Below are 15,214 nucleotides of genomic sequence, written 5' to 3' on the forward strand. Positions count from 1 at the left end.
AATGTGTAGGGTTTCAAGTAATGATGATTGATACCACTTTTTTTTAGACTGATGCCAATATGAGTCAACGCTTGAATAGTCACAGATACCAAGTACAGATACCATTAGTACTTTTGATACATAAATTTACCCCCCAAAAATCCAATTCAATCCAATCCACTTTATTTCTATAGCGCATTTTATAAACAAGCACATAGAGTTGGACGATATAACAAATAAAAACAAATTACTACGAAAAATGAAAAACTGTCAATATAATGCTTAAATCCAATAAATAAAATAAAATAAAAACTAAATTAAAAAATAAACAATGACACACCTATATATCCCAAAATAGCATTTTTTGCTTTAAAATTGTATGAAATTGATAGCTTTTTTTCTTTTCTTTTAATTTCTAGCTCCTCGATACCTTAAAATAAGGCTTGTATTGGCACAATACTGATACCCGGTGTCAGTATCCGCCCATCCCTAGTTTTAAGGTTTCAATACAATACAATACAAGTTTCATCACGACCCTGCGTAATGTGTTGGTCAGTCCAAAAGAGTCTGTTATGTGTATTGCGTTAATTTCAAACAGTTGTGAAGTCTCTAGCATGTGTGCATGTGAGTGCTTGTGCAACAATATGAAGGACTTAAAAAGTCATTGTTTCGTGGTCTGGTTGTTACGCAGCCACAAATCAAGGTTTGTTTTACTTAAAAAACAATGTCTAATGTCAAACAAATAAACAATAGCACTTAAAAACAATGTCTATTGACAAACAAGTAGACAATGGTGGCTGTCACATGTTTGATTGCATGGCAGACATGATAGATTCACACAGTCAGTCAGTCAGTCTCTACTGTGGGATTTTAGGTCATTACAAAAAATAACATGAAATTAAATCCAGACACAGAAATCACTCAACATTTTTTATTGTCATTATCAGTATTAAGTTCAGATATAGCTTATTATTTCTCATCATTTAAAGCCGTCACCTGAAGCCCCCGCTGAGTAGTTGGTCGCAGAAGGTAAACGTGCACTGAGCGTGCAGGCCGAAAACCGGTGCAGGAACATCCGTGTAGCTTTGAAAACTTTGTAAACAAACATAGTCATGATAATGCCTCAAGGGGAAACAAAACATGGCGCACATCTGTGCTGTGTGTATTGGTGGGAGCGTGTTTGGCAGGCGGTGCTCGGGGGGAACACTGGCCGGCCGCAAAAAAAAAAAAGTTTGTGCACATTTTCTCTGATGGATGTTGATGAAAGACTTCCTCTTCACTTCCAGGTTCTCTTTTCCCTTTCATCATCCCGCTTTATTTCAATGTCTTCACATGCTTTGAATACAGTAGATGATAGTAGACAGATATTCTTATATTTTGTGTTTTACCCCAAACTTATAAAACCACATTGTAAATGTGACAAAGGTTAAATATATTCTTATTACATATTACGACTGAGAACAGTGAGTCAACAAGTGACTGGAACATTCACAAGCATTTATTACATTACAATGTTAGTTTGAAATGGGCATTAAAGATCTGTAGATGCCCCTGTGCAGAATCTACATGCAAAACAAACAAACTCTTTAACATTGTGGAGAACATTTGGAGAACTTGTTGAACTTCTTGCACGAACCTGAATTCAGATTCAACACACTCCCGATGCATGTTCAAATACATTAAAGGAGGAGTCACATTTCTGGACAATAATATGTTGTATGCGACCTCACTGGTCTAAACATGACATGCATTTGTGGAATATGATTTACGAAGCAAAATTAAACCATTTTTATCCATCTCAGGGGGCGGCCATCTTGCCACTTGCTGTCGACTGAAGATGACATCACAGTTGCTCAGGGCTCAGGCAATGACCAATCACAGCCCACCTGTTTTCTGAAGCTGAGCTGTGATTGGTTATTACCAATCTCAGGGGGCGGCCATCTTGCCACTTGCTGTCGACTGAAGATGACATCACAGTTGCTCAGGGCTCAGGCAATGACCAATCACAGCTCACATGTTTTCTGTAGCTGAGCTGTGATTGGTTGTTACCTGAGCCCTGCCCAACTGTGATGTCATTTTGACATGGATAAAAACGGCTGGATTTTGCTGCTTAACTCATAACCAGAATACCGTATTTAGACTAGTGGGGCTGAATATAACATATTGTTGTCAAGAATTTTTGGAGGTTGTTGACGTCCCCTTTAAATAGAAACATTTTACAAGAAGACTAAGCACTGTTAGATGCCACTGGTGGGGAAAGAAGTGTGAAGAAGTCTCTGCTGGTCTTGAGTCACATTTCCGACGCATGCGGCTCACGCTGGGGAAACCAAGCCAAGTAACTTTCCTCTGAGCTTGGCTGTGACGCAGTATCTGAGGGGCTTTAACGAGAGCCCGTAGGCGCAGTCCTGGGTGACGGGCTGAGAGGGGTCGCTCGCTAAGCCGCACTGGTGCAACAAGACCGCCGCGAATAGAAACACTTCCACCTTTGCAATCTGGTCGCCGATACATCGCCTCTTACCTATTGAAAAAATCATCACGCTGTTGACGACGTCCTTATCGAGGGTTCCGTTGTCAGCCATGAAGCGCGAGGGGTTAAAGATGTGCGGATCCTTCCATTTCAAGGGGTCGTGGTTGACGGACCACTGGTTGATGAAGACCACCGTGTCTTTGGGGATGCTGAGACCTTCAATGGTGACGTCCGAGGTGGTGGAGTGAGGGATGGTGATGGGGACGAAGCTGGTGAAGCGCATGGTCTCGTAGATGAAGGCGTCCAGGTATGCCAAGCTCCCGCGGTCCTCCGTTGAGGGCAGTCTGTCGGGACCCACCACTTTGTCGATGAGGTCATGCAGCTTGGCTTGCTCCTCGGGATATTTGATCAGCAGCAGGACGATCCACTGCATGACGGTGGATATCGTGTCTTGGCCCGCTCCGATCAGATCGGTCATCGTGGCTTCGACGAACTCCTTCGTCAGGCCGCTCTCTTCCCCGTGCTCGATCACGTTGATGATGGCGTCGCTCATGTCCCGGGTCACGTTTGGATCGAAGGACTCTCTGTGCTGCGCCACTTTATCCGTCACATAGGCAAAGAACTCCTCGTTGAGATTCTTGAAGTTTTCGTAGATGCTGCGGACCGGGTTGGGGAAGGATTGGAGCCACGGCATGACGTCAACCAGGCTGCCCGCTCCCACCGTCTCTCCGAACTTGTCCAGCCTCATCAACATGGTCCTGAACTCCACATCGTCATGCCCGTATCGCCTCCCGAAGCAAAGAGCGCACAAGACGTTGGCAGCAGCTACCGTGAACTCGTGAGACGGGTCGAAATATCGTCCGTCTGCGCCGTGTCGCAAAAACGCCTGCACCAGTTCCATGGCCTCAGCCATCACGTGCTGCTCAAAGGCTTTTTTGGTCTGACTGTTTGCAGAGGAGAAAGCTCTCAGGCTGGACTGGGCGATTTTCCGATGCGCCTTCCACTGTTTGCTGTAATTAGTAAACGTCAGGCTTCTTCCTCCTGAGATCATCTGGAAGGAGAGAAAGTTGGGTCTGCCGGCAAACTCCCTGCTGTGCTGTATCAACGCCTGACGGATGGCCCGGTCGCCATTCAGCACCACAATGTCACTGCAGCCCAGCCTTATCTGGTACACGTTACCGTATTTTTTGGCCAGTTTGGCGAAGGTGATGTGAGGCATCTGGCCCAGCTGCATGGCGTTGCCCACCACGGGCCAGGCGAAGGGTCCCGGCAGTCTTCTCTTCAGCCTCAGGTTCCTGAACCAGAGGCATGCTTCCAGGCAGAAGAGGAAGATAAAAGATGCAACAAGAGCTGGCTGGACCTGTCCGCTCCACTCGCGCATGATGCTGCTGCTCTCCACAGCAAAGTCAGCGTCCACTGCCATTGGGACGGATATTCAGACACTGCTTTAAAAAAAAAAAAAAAGAAGAAAAAATTTGAATTCAATTCTGAGGAGAAATGTTCCGTAAATGCCAGGAAGTTTAGTATAAATAAGTTTGTCTAAAGTTTTTTTTTTTTTTTGCAGATGATTTAAGGTTTGAGTGGCTGACTGCCTCCCTCCACCTTATATATTTTGCTGTTGGTGGGCAGGGCTCGGAATAGATGTCATACTCCTCCCATTGAGGAAGTCCTGCAGACCCCCATTACATGATCTCCCTGACACGGAGCGCTCTCAGAAGCGAGCGCCGCAGTGGGAGCGCACGCGGGGCTGGAGGAGTAGAGACTTTACAACCGGTGAAAGATTTAGTGGAGAGAGCGTCGCGCCAGTTTGTTTGACTAATTGGAAGACTGGCAACGTTTTTTTGACATGCCTTTTTAATTCCTTCTTTTTCGGTCATTGGAAAGCTGACTGTGATCAGAAAAAAATATATGTAAATGGTTGGTGTAACTTTTGGTTTGCAGTTGAAGTTAATGTGTACACTGTGGATGAGTGATTTATTGTGGTAATAGTTTGTTTTGGTCAGGAATTGGACTTTGAGGACTGTGTGCATGTTTTAAATGGAATTTGCTGCACTTTGAATGTGAACTAGTTTATTAATGAACTCTACAATACATGTTTAAAATATTTGTTTGTGTAAAATACCTGTTCATTTTAAATAATATGTGATGAAAAATAATAGTCTGTTTTAACAATTTATTTAAATAAATTTAATAATAAGAAATATATATATATATATGTATATATATATATATATATAATTTCAAAAAACAGCACAAATAAACAAACAGTAAAATAAAACTATTAAATGTAATATAAACAACGTATAAAACGTATAGAATAGCTTGAGGACTGACACAATAAACAATGCACAATAATTAAGATAAGACAAGATACGACTTTACTGACCACACTGCAGGGAAATTCAGCAATGAAAGACAGTACAATGAAAAAAAAAACAACAACATCAAAATACCAGATGAGAGACAAATATGTGCAGACGTATAAAATATTGATGCACCAGTGCATGCAACCGACTTTGCCACATCGTCAGCTTTCTTGCTGCACATATATTCTACAGCAGGGGTTACTTGAGTATGTTCAGGTGGCCCACTTTGAGGTGGGCATTTGTCCAACGGGGGTGTATTGGATTTAAAGAATTTCATTGGCACAACATTTGGCACAAAATATAATACCTGTTCCACGTTAGCCCAGTAAGTCCCGAGCCTTTTTGACAATAAAGACAGAATAACATTTACAACTTGCTCAAACAAATGAAAAAACACTTTTTTTTGTGACACAATGATGTGAAGACAACTGCGTGACTAATAATAATAATAATGAATAATACTGTAAACACACAGCATGCTTGTTTCTATAAGTGATGGTGTCCTTTCACCCGCTGGTTTATTTTCTGTCATGATGTTCAAATGCCCGGTGAATAATAAATGATAAAATTACTGCAAAAGAATGATAAAAAAAATAATAGAAAGATAACCAAACAATGTGTTTTCTATCTAAAAAGGAGGAAAAACACGTACTTTCATGAACATAGCCTTTTGTTTTTATTTTCTTTTCTTTTCTTTTTTTTCTTTTTTTTAACAGAAAACAATTGCATATCAATTTTAATATCGGCATCCGTTAAGTAGTCAGTAGCACCCTGGCTTTAAGATGAACCCATTAATATGCCAAAAGTGTGCTTTCCTCATTGCAAATCCAAACCAAGACCACCACTTGTAACGTTTCCTCGGTAGAAAAAATATCATCTACTTTCTACTTAGTAACATGAACTGTTACATACGGCAAAACTAACGGCTGGTAATGATAAAAATGAGTCGATATTGAGTGGTACAAGTTAAGAAATTTGCCACATTACCTTGTTTATGCAATAAAATAAATAAGGCCGGGGGGGGGTGTATTTGCTGTATTTTTGTTTATAAAATATTAAGTTTTTACCAAGTACTGTATGGTTTTAAGTTTAACACATATCTATTTTGTTTAATAATTATTTTTTTTAAAAAGAGAGAGTAAATAAAATGTCAAGATCTCTCAAGTTTTAAGGGGTGCTTCAGCACCCCCAAAATGGGCTAGACACGCCTATGGTTTAAACCTTTTGCTTTTAATTAAGTGAAAATGTCCTCATGCCTAAATTATGTAAACAAACAGGAAGGTAACAATAAACGTTTGGTGTATCACAATGTGTCATTCTTTGATGTTAATTGCTGACAAGAGGGAATTTACAGATACGGAGTTGTGCTGATTCCCAGCCTGGAAGCTGTCTGTCTGTAGAAATGTGGCATGGCGAGGAACCAAAGCCTCCACAATGATTCCTGGGTTAACCAGAGAAATAGCAATGTCTTTGAATACACTGCACGGGGGGATGACTGGTTCTTCTCTTTTCCTATAGGGGCGCCCCCCCCCCCCCCTCCCCTCGCCTTAGTCTGCTCCTCGCACACATGTGGCCACTTGCATCCCCATCATGCTAATTCGAGCCAGGTTTGTGGCTGAAGAAGAGGGTGGTAGGGTGTTGGGGTAGGGTGGGAGGGGCGGTCACGGTGGTGGTGGTGTGTGGGGGGGGGGGGGGGTGTCATGTGTTCATTTTGCGTGTGGCTGCTGTGTTTGCCTGTGATTACCTCTTGTAACCTGGCTGTGGGAGGCTGCCCCTGACCCGGCGTTGACTCTAGCTGAAGGCATCATGTGCGTGTGTGTGTGGTTTTGGGGGGGTGGGTGCGGGGGGGGGGGGGATGTCTATATGCTGCATATGCTGGTGGGTGGGGGAAGTCAGTATGCGGAGACAGGACCAATGGCAGACCAGGCTGCTCTGGCTCTGGAGCTAATCATTGTTTACTAGTCTCATTTCCACTTCTCAGTGAGCTACTGTCACGCACAGCACCGACGGGGAGGACGGAAGAGAGGGAAAGGGGGTCGGGTTTTGGATCAGACTGGGTTAGGTGGGGGGGGGGGGGCAGTGAGAGCAAAGCCAGGGGTCCAACAGACAGTTGGGGAGCTGGCGAAACTTAGGAAAAAGTAGTGTAGCGTGCATATAGGAGCTTTTTTTTTTTCTCTCCTGAAAAGCTGTAAACACACCAACAAAAACATCCTGTGGGCAAGCACCTCCGCAGACAACCAGGAGGCAACCACGGGGCATTTGCGCTTGGACTTGGTCACGTCTTTACATGCCAGACCACGATGTGAAAGCAAGTTAACTGAGGAACATTGTCAATGTCAGACATGATTGTTGTTCGCGTGGAAAAAAGGCATTCAAAGTGATCTAAAATGGTATGTAAGTAGTATTTTGTTACATGCTTTAAAAAAGGACCCCCCCCCCCCCCTCCCTACAAGACTGAAGGGGAACACTTCAAGGACTGCGGTCAGTCTCACGTGCCAGCCTTGGTTAAGTGCATAAGTAAAATGTGAAAAATTTGCTTCTAAAGAATGTCAATTTGTACTCTTCCGCTGTCGGAATGTCACTTTCCATCTTTTTTTATGAACTGGGGTGCTTAAATCCCCCTAATAAATTTATAATTTGAAGTTGAAGCGTGACAGTTTGTTGCCAACTGTGTAATTTTACAAAGCGGCCGTGATCATTTTGCGTGCAGCTGTACATGCAACCTGATATAAGATTGGCTCAATTACAACGTCACTGAGGCCCTGTGTTCATTTGGAACAAATAAAAAGCCAATGAATCTGGTTATTGTGAAATATTTATTTCATTTGTGTCAGACCCAAAGAAAAAATCAACCATGACCAAGAGAGACGAGCATTTTGGAAAATGTTAGGAATGATTCAAGATTTGCAGATGCCTTCCAAAAATCTCTTTTATGAGGTCGTGCGAATAAATATAGCAGGAACAGAGTGCAAAGCAGGGCATGGTTATACTTTTGTGTGACCTCAACTTTTACTCCAGGTCATTTAGGAACACGCTGTTTTGGCACATACGGGTTGAAGCCGTTCGATAAGTTTAAAAAGAATGACACTTTTTGTGTATAATTTCTAACACTTCCCAGGTGTCTTATTAACTTGCTTTCTTAAAAATGATATACATATTAAATTGACAGCATATTTTTTGTCATTGTCAATGTCAAATAGCCCCCTTTTTTAATTATTATTATTATTATTATTTTTTAAATACCGCCAAAAATTCTTCAATAGCCTCTAATGAATATTCAGTAAACGCTTTCCACTAAAAATGATGAGATGAGTTGCTTGGGGATCCCGCAACTGTGTGGCAGACATGTTAACCACTACAGGGCTGCCCTGAAATTCTTAACATTAACGTTTATATAAGATGCTAAGTCACACACTATAAAGGTTAAAGACTCGCACAAAGACACCATTAACTTCTGGTTTTGTTGTTAAGTAGATAACTACAGTTATTGAATTCCAATCCGTCCTAGCTCATTTGAGCTATTTGGGCACTTCTCACCTCCGTCCGCTGCATGCAGGCTGCGTGATAGAACTTCGCTGCGTGGCACCCAGCACAGCAGCCATGTATTATGTACACTATAGAGATATTTCTTTTTTTTCCTGGAGAACTCAGTATTGTTCATTTGGTAATTTTACCGATTTGACATGTCATCAATCAATGCTCTCTTTTTATTTTTTTTAAATATTTTTTTCTATATATTTTTTAGATTTCTTTCTAATGCCGTGGAGTTTTTGCGTGCTTGGGGAGCCGGGCGGGGATGAGCTTGCGTGCCGCGCCGGCCTGGCGTGCGCGGACCTCGGCCACTGAACTCCGGCTACCCAGGGGAGCGGGGAGCGAGGAGGTGGGGGCTTGCGTGGAGGAGGGGGTGCGGCGCTGTACCGAGAGATTAAAATGAGACGAGGGAGAGAATGTGAGGAGAAATGGCTTCCAGATGACCCCCGAGTCTGTGAGCTCATCAGAAGGCGCTGTTAGGACACTTTTGTTAGGTGTCTCACCTCCTGTCTGAATAATACAAATGGAATCACTCTAGAGGAGATCTCGACCTACTAATACAAAAGAGATGATAGATCCCTCAATAATTGTGTTATGGTGCAAATAAGTGTTTTATACCTACAGTAATTTTCTGTCCTTCTTTGGCCGTCCACCTTTTGCATAGAAAAAAGACAGAATGTGAAATACTTTGTTTTCTCCTGGTTAGCTGTATTTGCTACATACTATATACACACATTGACAAAATGGTTAGTTTCTCACTGTTAATGAAAGAAAAACACACACAGAAATAACTCATCTGACAAAAGTAATACAGGGAGTCCTCGGGTTACGTCGTACGCGACCTACGTCGTTTTGACTTTATGGCACCCGTGCCTCGTCCGTACTAGGGATGTGCCCAAAAAATCGATTCTCATAAAAATTGCGATTCTCATTTAGTATGATTCAGAATCGATTTTAAATGTCCCAAAATCAATTTTATTTAAATTATTTTATACTGTCTTGCCTTTGTCTGTGTGTGCCTTTATTTGGAGCGCTGTTCATGTTGTACCCACTTTGGCCACTGAGGAGCAGTGTGGTTTCATGCGGTCTAATACTCTGTTAAGTTGTAGCCACATTAGAGAGTAGAAGGAAAAAGTCACGATCATGTTATTCCATTAAAAGTTGGTTTTTTTTCAGCGTGGAGACGTTCTTTTGAGTGATAAAAGTGCCGCGAGTAGCGCGCTATTTAGCATTAGCGAGTCAGACTGGAGTAGATCGTTACAATTCCTTGCACATCTATAGATTGAAGCAAAAATCATTGTCAATCAAATCATTTTGAATCAAAAATCGCTCTTAATCAAAAATCGATTCTGAATCGGATTGCAGGCCCACAAATCGTAATCGAATCGAATTGTAGTTTCCCACAGTAATCACGCCATTTTAAAGTTATTTAAAGTTGTGTGGTTGTTACCTCCAGCAACGGACGTCCATCGAGCAGGTCGGCTCGCCATCAGGCGCGTCACATTTCCATTTTTAAGTTTGATTTAGCTCCGCTGTGCCGTCTTTCAGCAATGAAAGCCTGTGCGAAGATGTGAAATATTGGTTCCGGCTCTACCGGGTCGCGCAAATATGTTTTTTAAAATTAATGTACAAAGTTTTTTATGTAAATATCGACTTTAATGGTGAAATCCGACTTAAGTCGAAATTCGGGCTACATCGCCAGCGTAAGAATGGAACGAACTTTGCCCTAAATTGAGGACTCCCTGTAATAAATACAAAATATCATGAATATTGACCAATAGAAATCAGGCATTGCTTTTGAATTGTCAGTGTGCTGCTTAGTAACAAAATGTATCACACTAAACATGGACCAGAGGAAGAAAAAGAGAGAGTTGTCTCAGGAGCTTAGAAAAAAATGATGGAAATGCAAATTAAAGGTAAAGGCTATTTAGACAATCTCCAAGCAGCTTAATGTTCTTGTGACTGCAGTTGCAGGAATTATTCCGAAATTTAAGATCCATGGGGCTGCAGTAAGCCTCCGTGCATGTTGACAAGTTACAAAGCTTCTGGAAGAATTTCCTATGTAAAGAAGAGACGAATCTGGCAGCTCTATGTTCACAGATGCAAAATTGAACCATAAAAAGAAAAGAACACTAGCCCAACTGTGAAATCAGAAACAGGCTCTGCTCAGATCTGTCAGGGGTCGTCTTGAATCTGTGCAATGAAATCTCAGACTATCACGGTATTGTAGAGAGAAATGTGCTGCCCGGTGTCAGTCACGGGTCACAGGTCTTGCGACAGGATAATGACCCAAAACACAGGTAAAAAACACCCAAGAATGACTATTCTGAAGTGACCCTCCATGAGCCCTAATTTAAATCCAACCTCAGTAGAAAAACTCTCAGGTCGTATCCTCCCATTCTGTTTTGGCGCTCTACATATAGACGAACACAAACTTTTACAGAAAAAGTTTTAAAACATTTAAAAAAATTCTGCACCATAATTTCTTTTCTTTTTTTTCTTTTTTTCTCTGGAGAGCTCAGTATTGTTCATTCTGTACCGATTTGACATGTCATCATCATTGCTCTCTCTTTTAAAAAAAAATTTTTAATTTTAATTTCTTAAAACACAGGACGTTCCTACCTTTTTAATTACTGTATTTTTTTTTCAATTTCTTTGCTCCTAAATTACTTCCTAATTACCAGCAGTTTGTTAGCTGTGGAACCAGACAGTGTTTTCATGCAACATGTGAAGTGCGACAAAGCAGCTAATGAGTTGACTAGACTGCTTTTTTAAACCCAGTGCATGCTAATGTTGTTTTGCTCCTATTTATTTGTTTTGCTGCCGTTTGTTGTGATGAACTAGATCGTCGTCTTTGTTATGAAACAGGACGTTGCTGTTTTTTGTTTTTATCGTTTTTTTTTTCGTTACTGATTGGCAATTTTTGATGAGCTCCTTTGTCTGTGTCTGTGCAAGGCTCGGCAGGTGGGGAGGCAGAGGCCAGTGGCTCGGCCTCAGGCGCACGGAGCGTTCCGTGCAGTATGGATACGAGCAGCAGGTTGCTCTCCTCATTGTGTAATTGGGCGGATAAAGTTCCGTGATTCCCTCTCTTTTGCACCTCCATGTGTTCTGCATGAGCGGCTCTGTGCATTTTAGTATCCTGAAAATGAAGCCGGGTCAGTGTGCGGTCACGATATCCCCCCTCCTAAGCTCCCCCCGCCCCCTTCGCTGCTCCAATTCTGCAGATGAGTGGATGGAATTGCCGCAAGATTGGGGCAGTGCACTGAGGGCAGAGTTCATTCTCGGCGCTTCAAGAGTAATCTCACAGCTATTGTTGCTTTCTTACAAATGCCCTGCGATTTGTCTGAAATCTGCAATTATTACTAATTGCTTTTTAATTTAAGAGAAATGATCCATTTTTACGGTACACTGGCTAGTAAAAGGAGAAGTGTTTTGGTCTACTGTTGACGCACCAGCTGTTTGTTTTTCCATGCTAATGCTGATTATGTCACTTTGGATTACTGTATCACAATATGTTGAGAATAAACGATAAACAATCCTAATTTGAATCAGCGCGTCAATTAATTTTGACGGTCCGTCATTCATCAGTGGCCGAGACACCCGTCTTCTTCTTCTTTTTCTTCTTCTTCTGTGTTTTAGTGATGTTCTGATGTGAAAGCATTTTATTATTATTTTTAACTATTTATTGAATTGCTCTTGCCAAGATGTGTGTTGTGAATAGAATGTAAATAAGAGCGGCAAATAAATGTATTTTTTCAAAATCAAATCAAATCTTCTCCTCCTCTTCCTCCTCCTTTCTTTTTTTCTTTCTTCAACTTCATCATCATCATCATATCTTCTTCTCCTCTTCCTTCTCTTCCTCTTCTTCTTTTTCCTCTTGCTCTTGCCGAGCAGTGTGTTAAGAATAGAATGTAAATAAGTGCGGCAAATAAATGTCAATTTTCAAAATCAAATCAATCAAATCTTTCTTCCTTCTTTTTCTTCTTTCTTTTTCTCCTTTCTTCTTGTTCATTCCTCCTCTTCTTCTTTCTCTTTCCTCCTCTTTCTCCCTCCTCCTCCTTCTTCTTCTCCTCTTTCTCTTCCTCCTCCTCTTCTTTTTCTTCTTTCTGTTTTTCTTTTTCTTCCTTCTTTCTTCATCTTCTCCTTCTCCTCCTCATTCTTTTCCTTCATTACCATCTTCTTTTTCTTCATTTCTTCTTTCCTCCTCCTTCTTCTTCCTCTTTCCTCCTCCGCTTTCTCCTCCTCCTCCTAAAGTTGATAAAGTCCAGACTCTTTATTGATTTTAGTTTTTACAAGAGAGCAGGAGATTTGGATCGGTTTTGTGAGATGTGGACTGTTAACGGGGCACTGTGCGACGTGAATGAGGAGGCGCTATGTTTTAGTGATTTAGTTTTGATGTAAAAGCTTTTTTATTTTTTTATCTATTTATTTAATTGTTCTTGCCGAGCTGTGTGTTAGGAGAATAATGTAAATAATGTCATGATTTGGGTCAGCTGGTGGGCTCCACCCACCATACACACCTGCTGCCCATCATGCAATCAGACCTCAATAAAAGCCTGATGGACACAGCAAGGAGTGTCGGGTGATTACCCCGAGACGCCGCTCTCTTGACCTGACTGTACTCGTCTTACATGTTTACTCCTGCTGCCCATGATTTACCTTTTTTGCCGCCACTGTGCGTGCTTTTGAGTTTTGTTTGTGATCCGCCTGTGCGCGTGAGTTTGTGTTTGTTTGCTATCCGCCTGTGTGCGTGAGTTTGTGTTTATTTTTGTCCGCCTGTGTGCGTGAGTTTGTGTTTGCGTTTATCGCCACATTAAATCAAAGTTATCCGCATCCCTGCCGTGGCTCGCCTTCCTCACTGCATCTGGGTCCGCCCTTCTCAAGCCGTGACAAATAAGAGCGGCAAATAAATGTATTTTTTCAAAATCAAATCAAATCTTTTTCTTTTTTCTTCCCTCTTCTTCTCCTTTTTTCTTCTTCTTTCCTCCTCCAGCTCCTCCTCCTTCTTCTTCGTCTCCTTCTCCTTGACAGAAGCTGGCAGTAGAAGGCAACACAAGATGGCTGCCGTCTGCCTTCAGCCGCTATTATTGTAGCGTTGCGGTAATCAGGCCAAATGTCAAGCTATTTACCGTCATTCCTTATTCGTCAACAAAGCGCAAAAATTAAGTGCGCAAGAAGTGGGCATCCATCAATGACGGATGCCCGCTTCTTGCGCACTTAATTCAAACCTCAGCATTATTCACTGATTAATTAAGGAGTATGTATGGAATTAGCAGTAACCCTGGATTTGCACCAAAATAAAACGTTTGGACAACATTTCTTGGAAATTGGTTCAGCACTTTTTACATAATTCTGCTCAAAAGCAAACAGGCATTGATTAATTAAAACGATTTTCCTGTCTGATAAAAGCACCAGCCAAGTACAGTGGGAGACAAAAATAAATTGTAACCTTGTCTAATATAATTGTTTCCACCTTGGCCCTTCTGAGAATAGAGCTCACTTATGCTAGACAACTCGGGGAGAATAAGTCATCCTAACGCTAGACCAGACAAGCGCTTCTCTAAACTGTCTTGTGCGAGTGCTGAGTGTGCACAATCTGCTGTTCTATATTGTATATACACTTGCAAGGAAATTCTCTTTGGAGTTGCTGCCACTTTCCAAAAACATGAATTAAGGATTTCACATTTTTTGTAAACCATCTGCTAGCATTTAACACTTTTTGGCAGGTCATCAGCCCGGTTATTAATTGACCTTTTTCCCCTCGGGCGTTAGTCTTGTGCTTACATTTCTGCTATTTAGGGATCAGAATAGCTACTGTGAAGCTACCGAGCTAAGCTACTTTACTCCATAGATTGTATGTAACTGACGAGCACTCACAGCAAGCTGATGGATAATCACAGCGTGATCCTTGGTGATGACACATCTCTCACGGCCTCTTGTCCTCTGGTGCACTCCGCTAGTGCGATGTGTCATATTTGCTTTCAGTTGACTGATGAGGGGCCTCTGAGCGCCTGAATGTTAAAACGTTCACGCCTCCTTGTTAGCACGGAATGTTTTAGGTCGCTCTCACATTTTAATGTTATTGCGTGATCTTATTCCTTTGCTCAAATGATGACTAAGCATCAATAACACAATGCTGTGTATTGTACATAAAAAAAATGGATCCTAGGGTGATCCCTCCTCTTTTACACAGATGCCTATACTTTTGGGACCAAGAAAATGTATTTAAACCACCTGGGATTCTGTTAACTCCACAAAGTAGCAAGCATGTGTGTTTTTTTTTTAGTAAGATAAGTAAGATGATTTGCATTTGTATATACTGTATACATATTTTTAAGATTTATGCATAATATGAATCCAATATGCATGTGAAGTATAGGTAGTATTTTTGTAAATTTGGGGTCACTGTGTGTGTGTGTGAGGGGAGGGGGGGGGGGTTTACAAACACCCAAAATTATAAAATAAAATAAAAAAAACAATATATATTGCATATAGTATACATTTTCCACAAAAAAGGAAAAATTGGGTAAAAAATCTCAACAGAAAAAAACAAAAGTATTTAAAAAAAATATTAAAAAGAAATTGTGGGAAAAACACACACACACACGCGCACACACAAATATGTACATTCCTGGGTGTCAAATTGTGAGTATGCAGGGGTAGACAATAAATTAAAAAAATGCAACTAATCCAATCTTTTCAACGTTTATTTACAGTTCAAAACATTAATGGTTCACTTCGGAATTAAAAAGCTGTCATGAGCCTGAGCTACGGTAGCTCTAAGTGATTTAAAAAAAAAACCCTGGGAGCCACATTAATATTGAACTTTGATGTCAAGTAGGGGCCGCAAAATATCATCCTCCGGGCCACT

At 41.4% G+C, this 15,214-nt stretch overlaps 1 protein-coding gene across 1 annotated transcript; it reads right to left on the minus strand.

Moving 5' to 3' along the window:
* Positions 1-896: 896 nt before the first annotated feature.
* On the minus strand, positions 897-14,277 carry cyp1c1 (cytochrome P450, family 1, subfamily C, polypeptide 1). The gene is made up of 2 exons (XM_077555373.1): positions 14,221-14,277; positions 897-3,888 (listed from the first exon to the last, which is right to left on the minus strand). Exon 2 carries the CDS (start codon positions 3,867-3,869, stop codon positions 2,292-2,294), a length of 1,578 nt encoding a protein of 525 aa, XP_077411499.1. The 5' UTR covers positions 3,870-3,888; positions 14,221-14,277; the 3' UTR covers positions 897-2,291.
* Positions 14,278-15,214: the final 937 nt, after the last annotated feature.

Source organism: Vanacampus margaritifer, chromosome 1 (assembly GCF_051991255.1).
Source record: "Vanacampus margaritifer isolate UIUO_Vmar chromosome 1, RoL_Vmar_1.0, whole genome shotgun sequence".
Taxonomy (NCBI): domain Eukaryota; kingdom Metazoa; phylum Chordata; class Actinopteri; order Syngnathiformes; family Syngnathidae; genus Vanacampus; species Vanacampus margaritifer.

Excerpts from the sequence above, each read along its gene's own strand:
- cyp1c1 (XM_077555373.1), bottom strand. The coding sequence starts at position 3,869 with ATGGCAGTGGACGCTGACTTTGCTGTGGAGAGCAGCAGCATCATGCGC.